The sequence below is a fragment of the Lactuca serriola genome, chromosome 3 (assembly GCF_051521515.1).
Source record: "Lactuca serriola cultivar US96UC23 chromosome 3, Lser_US96UC23_V15, whole genome shotgun sequence".
Taxonomy (NCBI): Eukaryota; Viridiplantae; Streptophyta; class Magnoliopsida; order Asterales; family Asteraceae; genus Lactuca; species Lactuca serriola.
The window spans coordinates 301,203,243-301,217,478 of NC_136410.1; the positions used below are offsets into that span (position 1 = coordinate 301,203,243).

The following is a 14,236-nucleotide window of genomic DNA, read 5'->3' on the forward strand; positions in this document are numbered from 1 at the left end:
TATTCAACACTTGATTGAGATTTAGCATTTTTAAACTTACATATGAAACACATTACTAATGGGTTGTTTGATAGTTGCTGACTCAGTTAGATCTGACTATCAAGCTCTGACTGAGTCTGAAGCTCTGACTGTATTTGTCTCTGACTGAAACTATGTTGTTTGATTATGCATCTTACTGGCCATACCGACTACTGAAAATGACCATTTTATCCTTTTGTTCTATTTCGTATAACCAAGTACCATCACAAATTACCATTTTATAAAAAAAAATTATTATTTTTAAATTTTCTATTATAGCATTAAATTTTCAATTAAAAACATTGAACTCTAAATTTTTTCTTTCTATTAGAACATGTCAACAATGAACTTTTACTTTGAAACAATGAACAATGAATACAATTTGAATTAAAGAGGGATAATTGGCTCTCCCAAGTCCAAACAATTGATTATATGATAATTAAATTCACAATCTACATACACAAGGAATAAAGAATCACACACTAGCATGAACATCAGTTTTGGTAAATTGGTTATGATCTCCCTCCAATGTCTTTGTGCTTCCTTTCTGCCTTTTTGGGCCTTTACTTTCCCCAGAAATCTACCAAACAAAATCATATAGTCAAGATAACCATACAAATGATCAAATCTTCCAATTCTTAACAAATTTGCCAAACTTCTCTCATGTTCCAATTCCCATGCAATGTATCAAATTTCAAACAAATTCTGAAGAACCACTGTAGTACAATAATCAAGTTACTCAAACTTTTAGTCCAGTAAAAATGAATTCGATAACAGGAGCTGTAAAACCTTCCAATTCCCAACAAGGTTTTTTCACAAACATGCGGTGAGCATGAAGATAACAGGATCAGTAAAAAGGAGAGGTGAAGGATATATACCTCAGAATCAGATAACTTCTATGAGCAATTATCATTCCATCCGATTGGCTGCCAATTGCCAGTTTCATCATCATGAAACTTTGTAAAAGAGCATTCAAATAAACTTCTTCATTCTTCACATCAAGTATCAGAAAAAAAAATTAATCTTATCGGTCGGAGTTGCAGGGATGGCCGACTTAAATGACGGAGGAAGCGCTGGTAGATGGATGAGGAAGGCGCTAGTGGAGATCGAAAAATTAACCTTAATCAGTCAACTTCTTTTTTGAAAGAGGAAGAGCTGAAGGCGCTGTGTGGAAGGCCATGTGTTGAAGGCGTCACTAGGAGAAGATGACAGTGAGGCAGGAGGGACTGGCATCGGCGGAGGAAGGAAACGACAAGGCGCGACGACTGAGGAGGGCGTTCCGTCGACGGAAATGATGGTTCCTACCACTGTGATTTTCAGATGCGATGGTATAAGAGAAAGGGCAATAACCGAGTCAGCTAACATTTTATAAGAGAAAGGACCGAATAAGATAAATTCTAAGAGGTAGCATTTGGTAACATGGGTTAAAACATTGACACCTCATATCTTTGACACGTAAGTATGATATATGATGATATGAAATGGTGATGAGTTTAGAAGAGAAATATTAGATCAAATATATGTTTATTTAATATTTAAATAAAATAAATTATGAAAATGATACAAGTTGCTGAAGCTAGAATTACAAATATTTAAAGCTGAAATACTCAAATGGGTACCATCTATCTTCTCTTTCCTCTCGTCAGGCAAGTAGGGACTCATTCTTAACAAACCAACTTAGCACATGGATAGGGAGTGGTAAATAGACTTTAGTAAGTGGTTAGCAAGGGAGGGTGGCGAGCCACTCCCTTTAGTCTAAGGACCGAGACCGGGTCAGCTGCCCTACTCTAAACAAATCAAACACTCTGACCCGACTGAATCGGACAAAAACGTCTGATCGGACACCCAGTCAGCACCAAATCAAACAGGCTAATTCATGTTCAAATTTGGATTTAATAGATCTTGGATGATTTCATGGAACTAGGGTTTCAAAACCATTATAAAAATTTCAATTGTGACCATGAGGATGAACTTACATCACTAGATTACTGTTAATAACATATAATTTAACAGTAAACTCATTTATTCATGAAACTAATACCTAAATTAGAATCTGATGAAATAATAAAGTATTTCACCATTAATTGAAGCTTAATCAACTAAAAGATATAAGGAATTACTCCCTTATAAAACTTAATCTTGAATGATTTGGTATTAAGACTCCAAGGAAGCTCAAATTCCACCATCAATTTGGAATCACACTTAAAGTTCTTATTTCCCTCTCTTCCCTGTGCTCTCAAACATTTGAAATGAAGAGAAATCAAGGGTTCTTAGGTTCAATCTCTCATTATTTGGCAAAGTAACTTTCTAATTTTTAATTCAACTTTCTAGTCTTATATCTTCAAATTTAATCCTAGAATGTTAATATTCGTAAATTGTTGAATCCAAAACATAAATAGATTAGGTTAAAAGTCATAGTTAACTCCCATGATTGAAAAATCAACTCTAGATTTCAAAGATATTTAATTACTTCAATTTAATTAATTTTGGAATTTAATTTAGTTCAAATTTTAGTTTACTTGACGAAAAATCACATGATTGAAAAATCCAAGGAAGTCTACATGCACATGTGATATATTTAGAATTGAAACACTGACGTGTCAAACCATCAAAACTTTATATGTTAACAAAAACACACAACAAATAATAAGGTTTCATGCTTGGATCATCAAAGCAAAAAAAGAGTGACAAGAAAGCACAAATACATATACTATCGATACCTAAGACAGAGTACAAGCTTAAATGCATAAAGTACAAATACCACATACCAACGATTTCTAAACTCTTATACATAAAACGATATGGAATAATGAAAATAGACAACAATGTACATCTTGAAATGCATACAATACAAGTCACAATAGTCTTTCCCTCCTAAATAAAGCCGATGAATTAAACTAAATCTTTAAATGAGGTTCTATAAATGCCAATAAAATATTCGAGAGAACGATTTTACTAAATTTAATATTACGTTTATATAAAAAGGCTGGAATCCGGTGTGCGCTCATGCAGGGATCATGTTGAACTGAAATCTTGATAGCTGCTGTGGTATAGTTGATATGACTGGTCCATATCTCTGCAAAAAGTCAAATTTCAAAAGTCAAAATTGGTATGAACCTTTAGAAATTAGAATTACATTTGCAAGCACCCGTTTTAATTTATATCAAGCACATGGTTTGTGAGATTTATTTTACCATTAAGCAAATGTTTTAAATGCCCTTGTGAGATGGAAAAACAAGGAAACATGTTGAAGCAAATACGACAATGGGCAAAAACGTAATTTTAACATGACATACCTGAACATTATCATAAAGCTCAAACAGTGGGACAGCAAGAAGTTTGAGATTTTTGGGCACTGCAAAGTACTCTCTTTCTGACAAGTGTACAACATAAAGTTTCTTGCATTCCTAAAAACCACAAAAAATGTAATCAAGTCAGCCCAACAAAAGAGTAAAATGACAAATTTGCCCTTGTTTCTTTTTCCTTCCATTTTCTCTCTTAAAAAATCATTATTTATCGGGAGCAATACTTGATGAGACATGAGAATAAAGGAACAAAATTAATTACGAAAATTAAGTGGAGGATTCTTTAACCTTTGGTTTTGAGATGTGTGGAGGGCAATATGGGTACATGATAGTTTCAAAGTTTGGCCTCCACCATACAGCAACACACTCACCAATCTGCAAAACCATGAGTCAATGTTAGTATAATATCTAAAATACCCCTCAACAAATGTCACATCAAACCAATATTAAAAATTCCATCATCCAATTAGAGCTATTATTATACAACAATTTCTTCAACACCAACATGCAGACATGAGAAGAAGTAGAACAAACAAACCTGCCAATTAGGTTGCATATTAGGCGAATTAGCAGCAAGTTTGCTTGACAATTTCCTTTTCAACCCTTCAACTTCTGCAAAATGAAAAAAAGGGAACACATAAATATACATACAAACAGTATCAAATGGTGGAACTAATCTTAATGATGGTTGTGTAAAATACAATACCATTTTCACCAGGCTTAAGTCGTCCACCAGGAAGTTTACAAAATGTGTTGCCAATTTGTAGTAGAAGAATGTGAGGATGATTATGCTCTTGCACCTTCATGTTCATCAAACAAACTAAAGATCTCAATAGTTGATGATATTAGACTCATTTAAAATAAACGTGACAAATTTTAGATGTAGATTAGAAATATTCAATATCATGTTCAATATTATGTCCAAAACCTTTCATTCAGTTGTTTCTGTATTAAGTAAAAAAGAAACAATCATATATAGCTTTCTTGATTAAAGTCCTCTCTTCATTAAGTAAAGAAAAAAGAAACAACAGAAGAGTTGAATACTAACCAGTAAGATTGCTTCAACACTGGTCCTCATACCTTCCTTCATATAGCTGTGAAGCCAAATTGTTTAGAATAAGAAACACCAAGTACATTATTAGAGTTCAAACTCAAATTGATGACATCTATAATGATTATTGCAACTTGAAGTTGTAATAACTGGCAAAAACCGACTTTGATACTGATTTTCTTGTTAGTTTGTGTCAAAATAATGAGAATTAGAGGTACATGTAGATGCAAACAAGTACCATAAGAAAAGTTTATTATTGATATAAACATAGAAACAACTTGTAAAGCCATAGCTTTAATCAAATTCCGATTCTTCAAGTGGTCATAATCACTGTTATTACGCATATCCAAACACAGTTGGCTTATCAATTTTCGTGTTTATTAGCTTGCGTAAGGTGACATTATCGATCATTTACATTGGTTAAATTTTAATTTTACCTATGAACAAAGCAATAACACACAGGCGTTTATCGTAACGAAAATAAACTCAATCACAAGATCGTCTAAAAACCCTAGAACACGATTACGAAGAACACTATACCACCAAATACTCAAAAATAGCTTCTAGGGTTTCTTTCCACATTGCTTCAAGCACCCAAAACAAGTATAAAATTACATAAATATATAGATACATGCTACATAGAGAAAAAGAAAAGAAAAGAAAAAAACGCGTACTTGAGTTTCATGCGAGCAAGACGATCAGCAACAGAAGTGTCTTTCTCCATTTTGGGTTCTTTTGTGCCGAAGGAGTAACTCGAAAGAGGGTATGTGTTTACAACTGATGAAGTCACCATCTCCCTAGATCTTTCGCAAAAACACGCAGTGGTGAATGAAGATCAAAAGGAAATTGGTAGCGGGTCTATTTGATTTGGGGATGGAGGGCTACTTGTTGAGAAAAGAAATTAGGGTGAAAGACCAAATATTTGAATATTTTTTGTATACAAAGAAAGTGAAACTTGGCAAAACAAAACATATAATTAATTTATTGGTTTTATTAACCTTCATAGTTTAGAGTTTATTATTATTAGTTAATAACTTTTATGATTTTATAAACCGTTTTATATTATATAATTTATAAAATATATACTAAATTCAAATTTAAGTATTAATTATTATAAATTATATTTTATTAGAAAAGCAATAATATTTCCACCAATAAAATTATAACCACATTTAAACTAATTAAATAGGTTTATATTATAGGATGTAAATGAAACTAAAATTTTCACCTATGAAATTAACATGACATTTAAACTACAAATTAAGTATCATTAGTAAAAAAAAACATTTTTATTTATACTAAATGAGATTTAGTGAAAAAAATATGCGGGTAATTAAGATATCATCTTTCTATTTTAGTATTTATTCAAAAGGCTTTTTAGTATATAATATATAGAGCGTGTTTGGCACGGAGTTTTTGAAAGCATTTTAAAACTTCTAATTTTTAGCTTTTAACAAAATATCCCAGTTTAAACAAAAAATTTCGTTTGGCAATACGAACGTTTGACTTTTAGTTTAAACAAAACGTTCCGATTCTAAAAGCTACTTCATGTACCGTTTAACAAAATGTTGCTAAGCTTTTAAAATTAATTTTCATAATTACCCTTAAAAATATATTTATATATTTATTTATTTTTAATCTATTGTCATTTTATGTAATTTTATATATTTCAAAAGCTTCCAACTACTTTTGCCAAATATTCATATACTAAATAAAAGCTACAGTTTCATGCTACCAGCTCCGCTACACGTTACACACTACCAGCTAACCACTACTCGCTTCCGGCTAATAGCTACTTTGACAAACACACATGATATTTTATTCAAATTCAAATAGTAAATATATTTTTTAGAAAAGAAACAACAATATCTTATGATAGTTTTTTTTTTTGAAACGACAACTTTTATAAAAAGAACCAACGACTAGCAAGAAACTAGCGAAGGAACAAACCAACAGACGTAAACATCATTCAAACTAAAGTAAATACAACATAACGACAAACGAAAATTAAAGACATCACCCAAACGGATATGTTGACCATTCTTCCCAAGTGCACATTACTTGTTTACCCCTGCATTTTAACCAAAAATACACCATTGATTTTACTGCTTCAACACCAGTTCCAGGCTTTGTGAATACTCCTTTAAACACACGGTCATTCCTGAGTATCCATAAGTTCCAGATAAGTCCGTGACATATGGTGACGAATCTCTTTCTCGTCTTCAAATTCCGACCCCATCCGTTTGCATATTCCAGCAGTTCACCCACCGAGGTGAATGAGTTATGTTGCACACCACACCAAGAAAGGATTTTATTAGTAATAAAACGAGCAAATGGGCATTGAAGTAGTATGTGATCAGCACACTCGGATTCATTGATGCATGCACCGCATGTAACTGTCGTGAGATCGATACCACGAGATCGTAACGCCACCGCTGAAGGGATCTTCTTTTGTAATGCCCGCCAAATAAAACAGTTGACTTTATTAGGAGATACCTTATTCGATTTGAAGACAAAGCTGGTGGAGGCGCAAGAGGGGGATGGGGACAATTTTGAAGCAATCTTTTTCCGCATGGTACTCACTGAGAATGTCCCGCTATTATCTAGGATACAACGCCATTGATCCTCACCTGGTACCAGCCTAACTAGATCAAGATCCCTATGTAGATTGATCAAGTTGTTGGATTCACCTGTGTCATTTACTCGAATGGACCAGTGCCCTTCAAAAGTACCCTCAAAAAATCTATCAACCACCAAACAATTCTTCCTTGATTCAAGCTCATACAGGTGATGGGTACTTGACTTTTAAGGGCACCGTACCGAGCCATCTATCCAACCAAAACATAGAGTTTTCACCTGATTTTATATGCACTTTAAAGATGTCTTCAAACTCTAACCCATGTTTTTTTAGATCGGTCCTTGCTGCAGCAATATTCTTCCAAACACCATGAACGTTCCTGCTTGATAAATAGTCGTGTGGTTTGTTATAGATATTATGAATCCCTTTTATAGTACAGCTCCAGATCGAATTTTTTTCCACTTTCAGTCTCCACCACCACTTGACTAATAAGCTTGTATTTAGGGTACGGATTGATCCCACGCCTAGACCACCCTCGGATTTAGGGGCCACAATTTTATCCCATGATACCTAATGGATCTTTCTATTATTTTCATCACCACCCCATAAAAACCTTCGACGAATCTTCTCCAAAGCGTCAGTGACTGCCGTCGGTGCCTTAAACAAAGAGAAGAAATAAGTCGGGAGATTCCCCAAAACTGAGGTAATTAGGGTCAACCGCCCACCAAAGGACAACGTCTTTGCTTTCCAGGCAGAAAGTTTTGACTGAAATTTATCTAAAATCGGTTTCCAATTTTTTATTAAGTTCATATTTGCACCCATCGACACACCAAGATAATTGAATGGAAATGTGCCTGCTTCACAACCAAGGATGCTAGCCCAATTTGCGGACTCTCGCTCCGAAGCCCCGATCCTTAATACCCTAGATTTGTGGAAATTGACTTTGAGACCCGAGGAGGCGTTGAAGCATTTGAGGATCCGTGATAAATTTTTAAGATTGGTTCTAGACCATTCACCGACAAATAAGGCGTCGTCCGCATAGAAAAGATGTGATAAAATAGGACCGTTGTTCGGGATTTGAATACCTTTGAAGATTCCTTTGTCTCTAGCCGCCTCCAATGCAACATTGAGACCTTCCATTGCTATGATGAAGAGGAATGGGGACAATGGATCACCTTGTCTGACCCCTTTAGAAACTTCGAATTCTTCTGTGGGAGATCCGTTTATAATTACCAAGGTACGCGCGGAAGTAAGACACCCGTGGATCCATGATCGCCACTTGCTGTCGAAACCCATTTGGACGAGAATGGAGTCAAGGTACTGCCAGTTTAAAGAATCGAATGCTTTATCAAAGTCTACTTTGAACATCAACACCTTCTTTTGCACTTTCTTAGCCCATGACAACAACTCATTTATCACCAATGGTCCATCAAGAATACTTCTACCTTCCACGTATGTGGATTGCACATCACCTATGAGCCCACCAATGACCTGTTTGAGACGCAACGCTAGGATCTTGGAGATTATTTTATACATACATCCGATGAGACTAATTGGGCGATAATCTGTGAGCGAGATGGGATCTTTAATCTTTGGAGCAAGAGTGATGAATGATGAATTGCACCCCTTCGCTAAAGTCCCGCATTTGTCGAAGTGAATAACAAAATTCATCACATCTACTTTAAATAAATCCAAGTAGGTCTTGATGAGTTTAAATGTTAGTCCGTCAGGCCCAGGGGACTTGTCACTGCCGCATGCCCAGACCGCTGTTTTTACTTCTTCAAGCGTAAATGGAGATTCAAGTTTAATTGCCTCCATCATGGATAAAGACTTGAACAGTGGACTGATGAGTTTAGGCCTCGAAGTCTTAGTCTCATTGAACTTGCTTTTAAAGAAACGGAGAGCTTCCCCTTTTACTTCATCTACCGCACATGTCCATTTACCATTCACCATTAAGCCGTTAATTCTATTCTTCCCATTCCTGCTATTGATAAACCCATGAAAAAATTTTGTGTTCTCATCCCCTTCTACATTCCATTTCACCCTAGATTTTTGTTTTAAATCTAACACAACAAGTTTCTTAAGTTCTAAAAGTTTTTGAAGGCCCTGACTTCGTGATTCTATTTCATGATCTATTAAGGATCTCACTTCAGCCGCTTTCTCAATCTGTGCAATTTCCCATTTGATTTTAGTTACATCTTGATGTTCTTCTAAGGCGGTCCTTTTCTTCCATTGCTTGATCTCATCTTTCAAGAATTTGAGCTTATTGGCAAGATATGCGTCTGGGTAACCGTACCCAGAGAACTTCTCCCACGCCTCCTTAACAGTGGAGTCGAATCCATCTTTTAGAAGCCATGAATTGAATAGTTTAAATGGGGGAGGGCCATAGTCTGCGTTGAGGGATTTTAGGGTGATGGGACAATGGTCTGAGATTTCACGGGGGTGTGCTGTCACAGCAAGGGAAGGAAAGGCAGACAGGAAGTATGAACATGCCAAAAACCTGTCTAGTTTAGTAAGTTTTGCGCCAACTCTGGACATATACGTGTGTGCTTCACCACCCATTCTGAAATCATGTAGTTCCGCCTCTTGAATGAACTCATTAAAACAAAATGCACTTGTCGGACAAAAGTGTGAATTCAATCTCTCTTCCTGTCTTCTTACTACATTAAAGTCGCCAAATACGACCCAATTGCCCGGTTTCATACCCCTGATTGTTAGTAGCTCTTGCCATAAGTTCTTTTGATCAACACGATTGTGTGGGCCATAAATGTTTGCGAAGACTGTATCGCCATCGATTCCGATCCATTTGCCTATAACAATGATATAATGTCTTGATTTTATAATTTCTTTTTTCTGAAATCATAGTGTGTTCCACATTGATACTAGGCCACCAGATCGTCCATTAGAATTTACACCTTCATGATCGAAATCTTGAGAACCCCAGCACCCCTGAACGTCAATTCTTTCATGATTTGTTAATTGAGTTTCCTGCAAACGCACAAAATTGGCCTTGTGTAGGTTTATTAGTTTCCTCAACCAGTTGACTTTCGCCTCCACCCCAATGCCACAGACATTTAGTGATATGCAATTCATTGATCAAACATTTGCTCACCTGATTCACCTACAACTTCTGCTAGGGTTAGGTCCCTATCGTTGACCAAAAATCCGATCGCAGCCCCAACGGCAGCTGTTTCCAGTAATTCTGACACAATTCCAACTTCACTTGCCGGCGCATGATTTATCGCGTTGGTCGAATGGTTTAATATTTCGTTCATTTTCATGGATAGATTTCCCAGCACTGGTTGATTCAATTTAAGATAGAGGGGAGTAAAATTGGTGTTTGGTATAGAGTTTTTATCAGATATGTGTGACAGGAGCGTCGATTTATCTCTCTTTCTTTTTTTTCTGTTTATGACCACCACTACTAGAATCCTCCTCAGTAGACGGATCATTGACATGGGCTTGTTGAGAAGTGAAGGAGAAGTCTACGTTCGTAGTGGGGAACGGCCCAAAACATCCTGAAGGGACTAATTTTCCCACTGGCCCAATAAAAGAAGTATTATTTGACCTATATAAGGGATTGGGGTCCACCGATATTCTTTGAGTAGTTTCTATATTGAGCTTGTCTAGGGAAGGGATGTTGGGAATTTCATTCATCACTACCGCATCGGGAATCTGCGATTCATTAATCCCCACCTTCTCCACGCTAAACGACTTTTCATTCGCCACCGCCTCGTTACCCACAATCGCCGGTACTAGCCCAGATGTTACCGGAGATTTGTCCTGCATCTCTTCTTGCGTCACCTCCGGACTAGTTTCATCCTTCTCTAGTCTGATTTCCCCCTCCTCCGGTTCGTCGTTTTCTTCTCCTATCCATGTTTCTGATATCCCTTCCACATCTTCTTCATCGTCGTCATACTCTTCAACTTTATCAAACGGGAGGGGTTTAAAGGGCGACCAGTCATCCGTATATTCCACCACACCTACTTTGTATTCCACTCCATTTGAGATTATCGTTAGTTCTTCATTGATCCACTTTCTGTTAGATGTAATTACTCCAACTTTTCCCATGGAGTAATCCCTTCTATTGGCGATGTTGTCAAAGGGGCTTATAACTCTTCCAAATTTACTGGCAATGAGGGAAAATTTTTGCTCATCTCAGAGATTAAATGGAACGCCGAGAATTTTTATCCAGGCCATTCTTTCATAGTTTAGTTCTTGTTGGTCAGCTCGTACTATCCATTTGAACCAGTCCTTCCAATGTTTTTTGTTTTCTAGATACACATCTGCATCTCTAGAACAACCAAAGTGAATGGCAAGCCTTAGTCCCCCAAGGTACTTCGTTTCGTCATTCAATATACCCATGGCATGGATGGTGCCGATGTGATCCAGACTATGTGCTTCACCAATTAATACGCTTTTCTTTAACCATTCGTTCATGACTGTGTTTGAGTTGAGGACTACCTGCGGAACTGTATACGTATTCCGGTCACTAGGCAAGCCCCCGACTACCTGTGCAAAAGTCATTTTATCCCTTGTTCCTTTGAAGTGAGAGTGATCCGCCCTAAAGCCCCCCTGATGTTGATGGTGCCTATCTTTAGGTATAGGTTGGTGCCTTGTTTCCCGGTGTGGTTGCTGAACAACTTTACGCTGATGTTTGGAGATGTTGATCTCTAAAGTCTTATTTCTGCATTTTATGCCCTGTAGTTTATCTTCCAACTCCTTGGCATCTTCAATGTTAACATACCCGACGAATGCAAAGTTCTTTCTGTGTAAGTCTTTTTTGAGACCAAAATATATGTCAACCACCTTCCCAAATCTAGCAAATGGCGTCCTTAGTTCCTCCTTCCGTATTCCATCTGGAAAGCCTACTACATAGTAATTAGTGAGCTCCTTGTTGACTTGTGCTTTGTTAGTGTTTTTCTTCCGCCGAACCTCCATCCATTCTCCGTCCATCGCACAACTTTTGATACCACTTGATCACCGCCCCTTGATCGCTTTTAAGCATTAACTTAATACTCTTGTTTTAATAAACTCTTATGATAGTTCATATTAATATTAAATGAATAAAAAAATAACTTTTTATAATAAGATGTGATTTACTACATATTTTAACTATTATATCAACTTTTTTAATAAACTTAAAACACTACTTATTAATATCAAATACAATTCTTAGATTTCGTGTTATAGCGATGAAATTTCTAAAACTTTAGAGTATGGTTAATTTGCGAAAACTCATTTGTGTATGGTATGTGTTTTTAAAACATGGATAAGAGATTTGATATGTGTAATAATGTTTTTATGATTTTTCCTTTAATAATTAACATCTTAGAAAATATATTTAAAGTGTTTTAATAGTAAAGGGGAGGTAAAAATCAGAATTCAATCATCTATTACTACATAGTACATGATGATATACATAACCTTTAAACCTCAATATAATAAACCACAAAACTAATGTCAAATTTATTATTAATTATTTACATTAACGTGTTTGTAAGTTAATATATATACAATTTATTTTGCTATATTTTTGTATAATATTTCTATTCAAATGTAAATATTAATTATATTCTAATATTTTTTATGGAGGTTATGTGGGAAAATCTCTTCCAATACTTAGATCATATTGGAAAAACCACCATTTGTTAAAAAAAATGACATATATAACCTTTTAACCTCGATATAAGAAACCATAAAAATAATTCCAAATTTATTATTAACTATTTTCATTAAAATCTTCGTAAGTTGTATATATATACTAGACGAATCCCGTGCGTTGCCCGAGAATAGAATTATATAGTTAAAATAATAACTTTTACCAAATTATTATTTAATACTTCTACTTTGAAACAAAATGTTAGTAGTAAAACAAACATATAGTTAACATGTTAGTTTTATTAAACATTATAATTTAATTTTTAAGTCAGCTATTTGATAATTTTATAAACCATTTAAAATTATGTAAATTATATATTAAATGAATGATAATATAACGGGTAACAAAACGTATGAACAAAAATATGAACTACAACTTTTAGTAACATAAAAATAAAAAAAACATCTATTATAACATTTGTATTAAAAAAGATATATATACAACGAATAATAAAAAATATGAAAAATAAACACTATAACTTTTAATAACATAAAAACACTAAAACATCTATTATAACATTTGTATTAACTCTTCATATTTAAATCACAAATCTTTTCAAATACATTAATGTTTTTAATGAGAAAAACTTTACAGCCTTATAAAAGAATGGCAAATAAAAAGTTATTAGTAATTACTAATTAATAATCATAAGTTAAAAACTCTTGAGTTGTAACTAATAAATATACATAAATTAGAAAACTCTTGAGTTGTAGTGTGAGTTTCAAATGAATGCGGTACTTGGAAATATATATTTATTATTATTATTACTAGGCGAATGTCCGCACGTTGCGCAGAAACACCTATATAGTTAAAGTTTTTACAAATATATGATTTTTTAAATATAACAATAACGTTATTGTTAAATTTGATATAATAATTTGTATATACTAAATTGATATAATATATTGATTATTTTGAGTTATACGATAATATATACATTTATTATAACTTCATAATCTCAATCGTTTGAATGACTTCTACTCGTGAGTTACACATGAATAAAATTCAATATAATATATGATTTGATGTTATCTATAGTTGTTTTTATTGTTAATTAATTTTTTAAAATTTATTTGCTTAATGTTTTAATTTCTATCATTATAATTATTTAAAACATCAAACATTATTTTTTGATTTTAAAGGTAACAATATAATCATTTATATATAGTTATTTTTAACTATTTTTATTATAAGTTATTTTAAGCTACTTATTTGAAAATTTTTAACGATTATATAAATATATTTAGGAAATATTTTAGTTAAACTAATATTACAATTTAGTTTTTGCATTTATCACTATAATTTATCACTTTTAACTATTTACAAAATATTATTTGGTTTTTTTAGTGGAACTGAAATTTATATTTAAGTTGACACTATAATGTTATATTTAAATTAACAATTTAAGTATTTTGTCCAAACTATTCAAAAATTGTAGCTTTAAACTGATAATGGTTTACATGCAACAACATTTTAAATTTAATAAATTAAGTATAATATGTTAAAATTTAAAAACATAACTTTATAAATAGAAGTGAAGATATTATTTTAAAATTGAAATTTAGTCTATTCGTAATTACGCTTTAGGTTTGATATTTATTTAACCTTATTAACCAACTTAC

The 14,236-nt window shown here is 33.8% G+C and overlaps 2 protein-coding genes and 1 long non-coding RNA gene across 3 annotated transcripts; all 3 read right to left on the minus strand.

Moving 5' to 3' along the window:
* Positions 1-399: 399 nt before the first annotated feature.
* LOC145094947 (uncharacterized) lies at positions 400-1,445 on the minus strand. The gene is made up of 2 exons (XR_013703660.1): positions 897-1,445; positions 400-598 (listed from the first exon to the last, which is right to left on the minus strand). It is a non-coding gene; the product is annotated as an uncharacterized LOC145094947 (long non-coding RNA).
* Positions 1,446-2,792: 1,347 nt separating this feature from the next.
* LOC145094111 (pre-mRNA cleavage factor Im 25 kDa subunit 2-like) lies at positions 2,793-5,313 on the minus strand. Its single transcript, XM_079032392.1, has 7 exons — positions 5,049-5,313; positions 4,372-4,417; positions 4,030-4,123; positions 3,862-3,935; positions 3,612-3,698; positions 3,315-3,425; positions 2,793-3,094 (listed from the first exon to the last, which is right to left on the minus strand). Exons 1-7 carry the CDS (start codon positions 5,165-5,167, stop codon positions 3,023-3,025), a joined length of 603 nt encoding a protein of 200 aa, XP_078888518.1. The 5' UTR covers positions 5,168-5,313; the 3' UTR covers positions 2,793-3,022.
* A 1,077-nt stretch (positions 5,314-6,390) lies between these two features.
* LOC145096313 (uncharacterized) lies at positions 6,391-6,948 on the minus strand. Its single transcript, XM_079034062.1, has one exon. It carries the CDS (start codon positions 6,946-6,948, stop codon positions 6,391-6,393), a length of 558 nt encoding a protein of 185 aa, XP_078890188.1.
* Positions 6,949-14,236: the final 7,288 nt, after the last annotated feature.

Excerpts from the sequence above, each read along its gene's own strand:
- LOC145094111 (XM_079032392.1), bottom strand. The coding sequence starts at position 5,167 with ATGGTGACTTCATCAGTTGTAAACACATACCCTCTTTCGAGTTACTCC. Across the intron at positions 3,699-3,861 it reads ATATGCAACCTAATTGGCAG|ATTGGTGAGTGTGTTGCTGT; the intron begins GTTTGTTTGTTC and ends ATGGTTTTGCAG. Across the intron at positions 3,426-3,611 it reads CACACATCTCAAAACCAAAG|GAATGCAAGAAACTTTATGT; the intron begins GTTAAAGAATCC and ends TGTGGTTTTTAG.
- LOC145096313 (XM_079034062.1), bottom strand. The coding sequence starts at position 6,948 with ATGCGGAAAAAGATTGCTTCAAAATTGTCCCCATCCCCCTCTTGCGCC.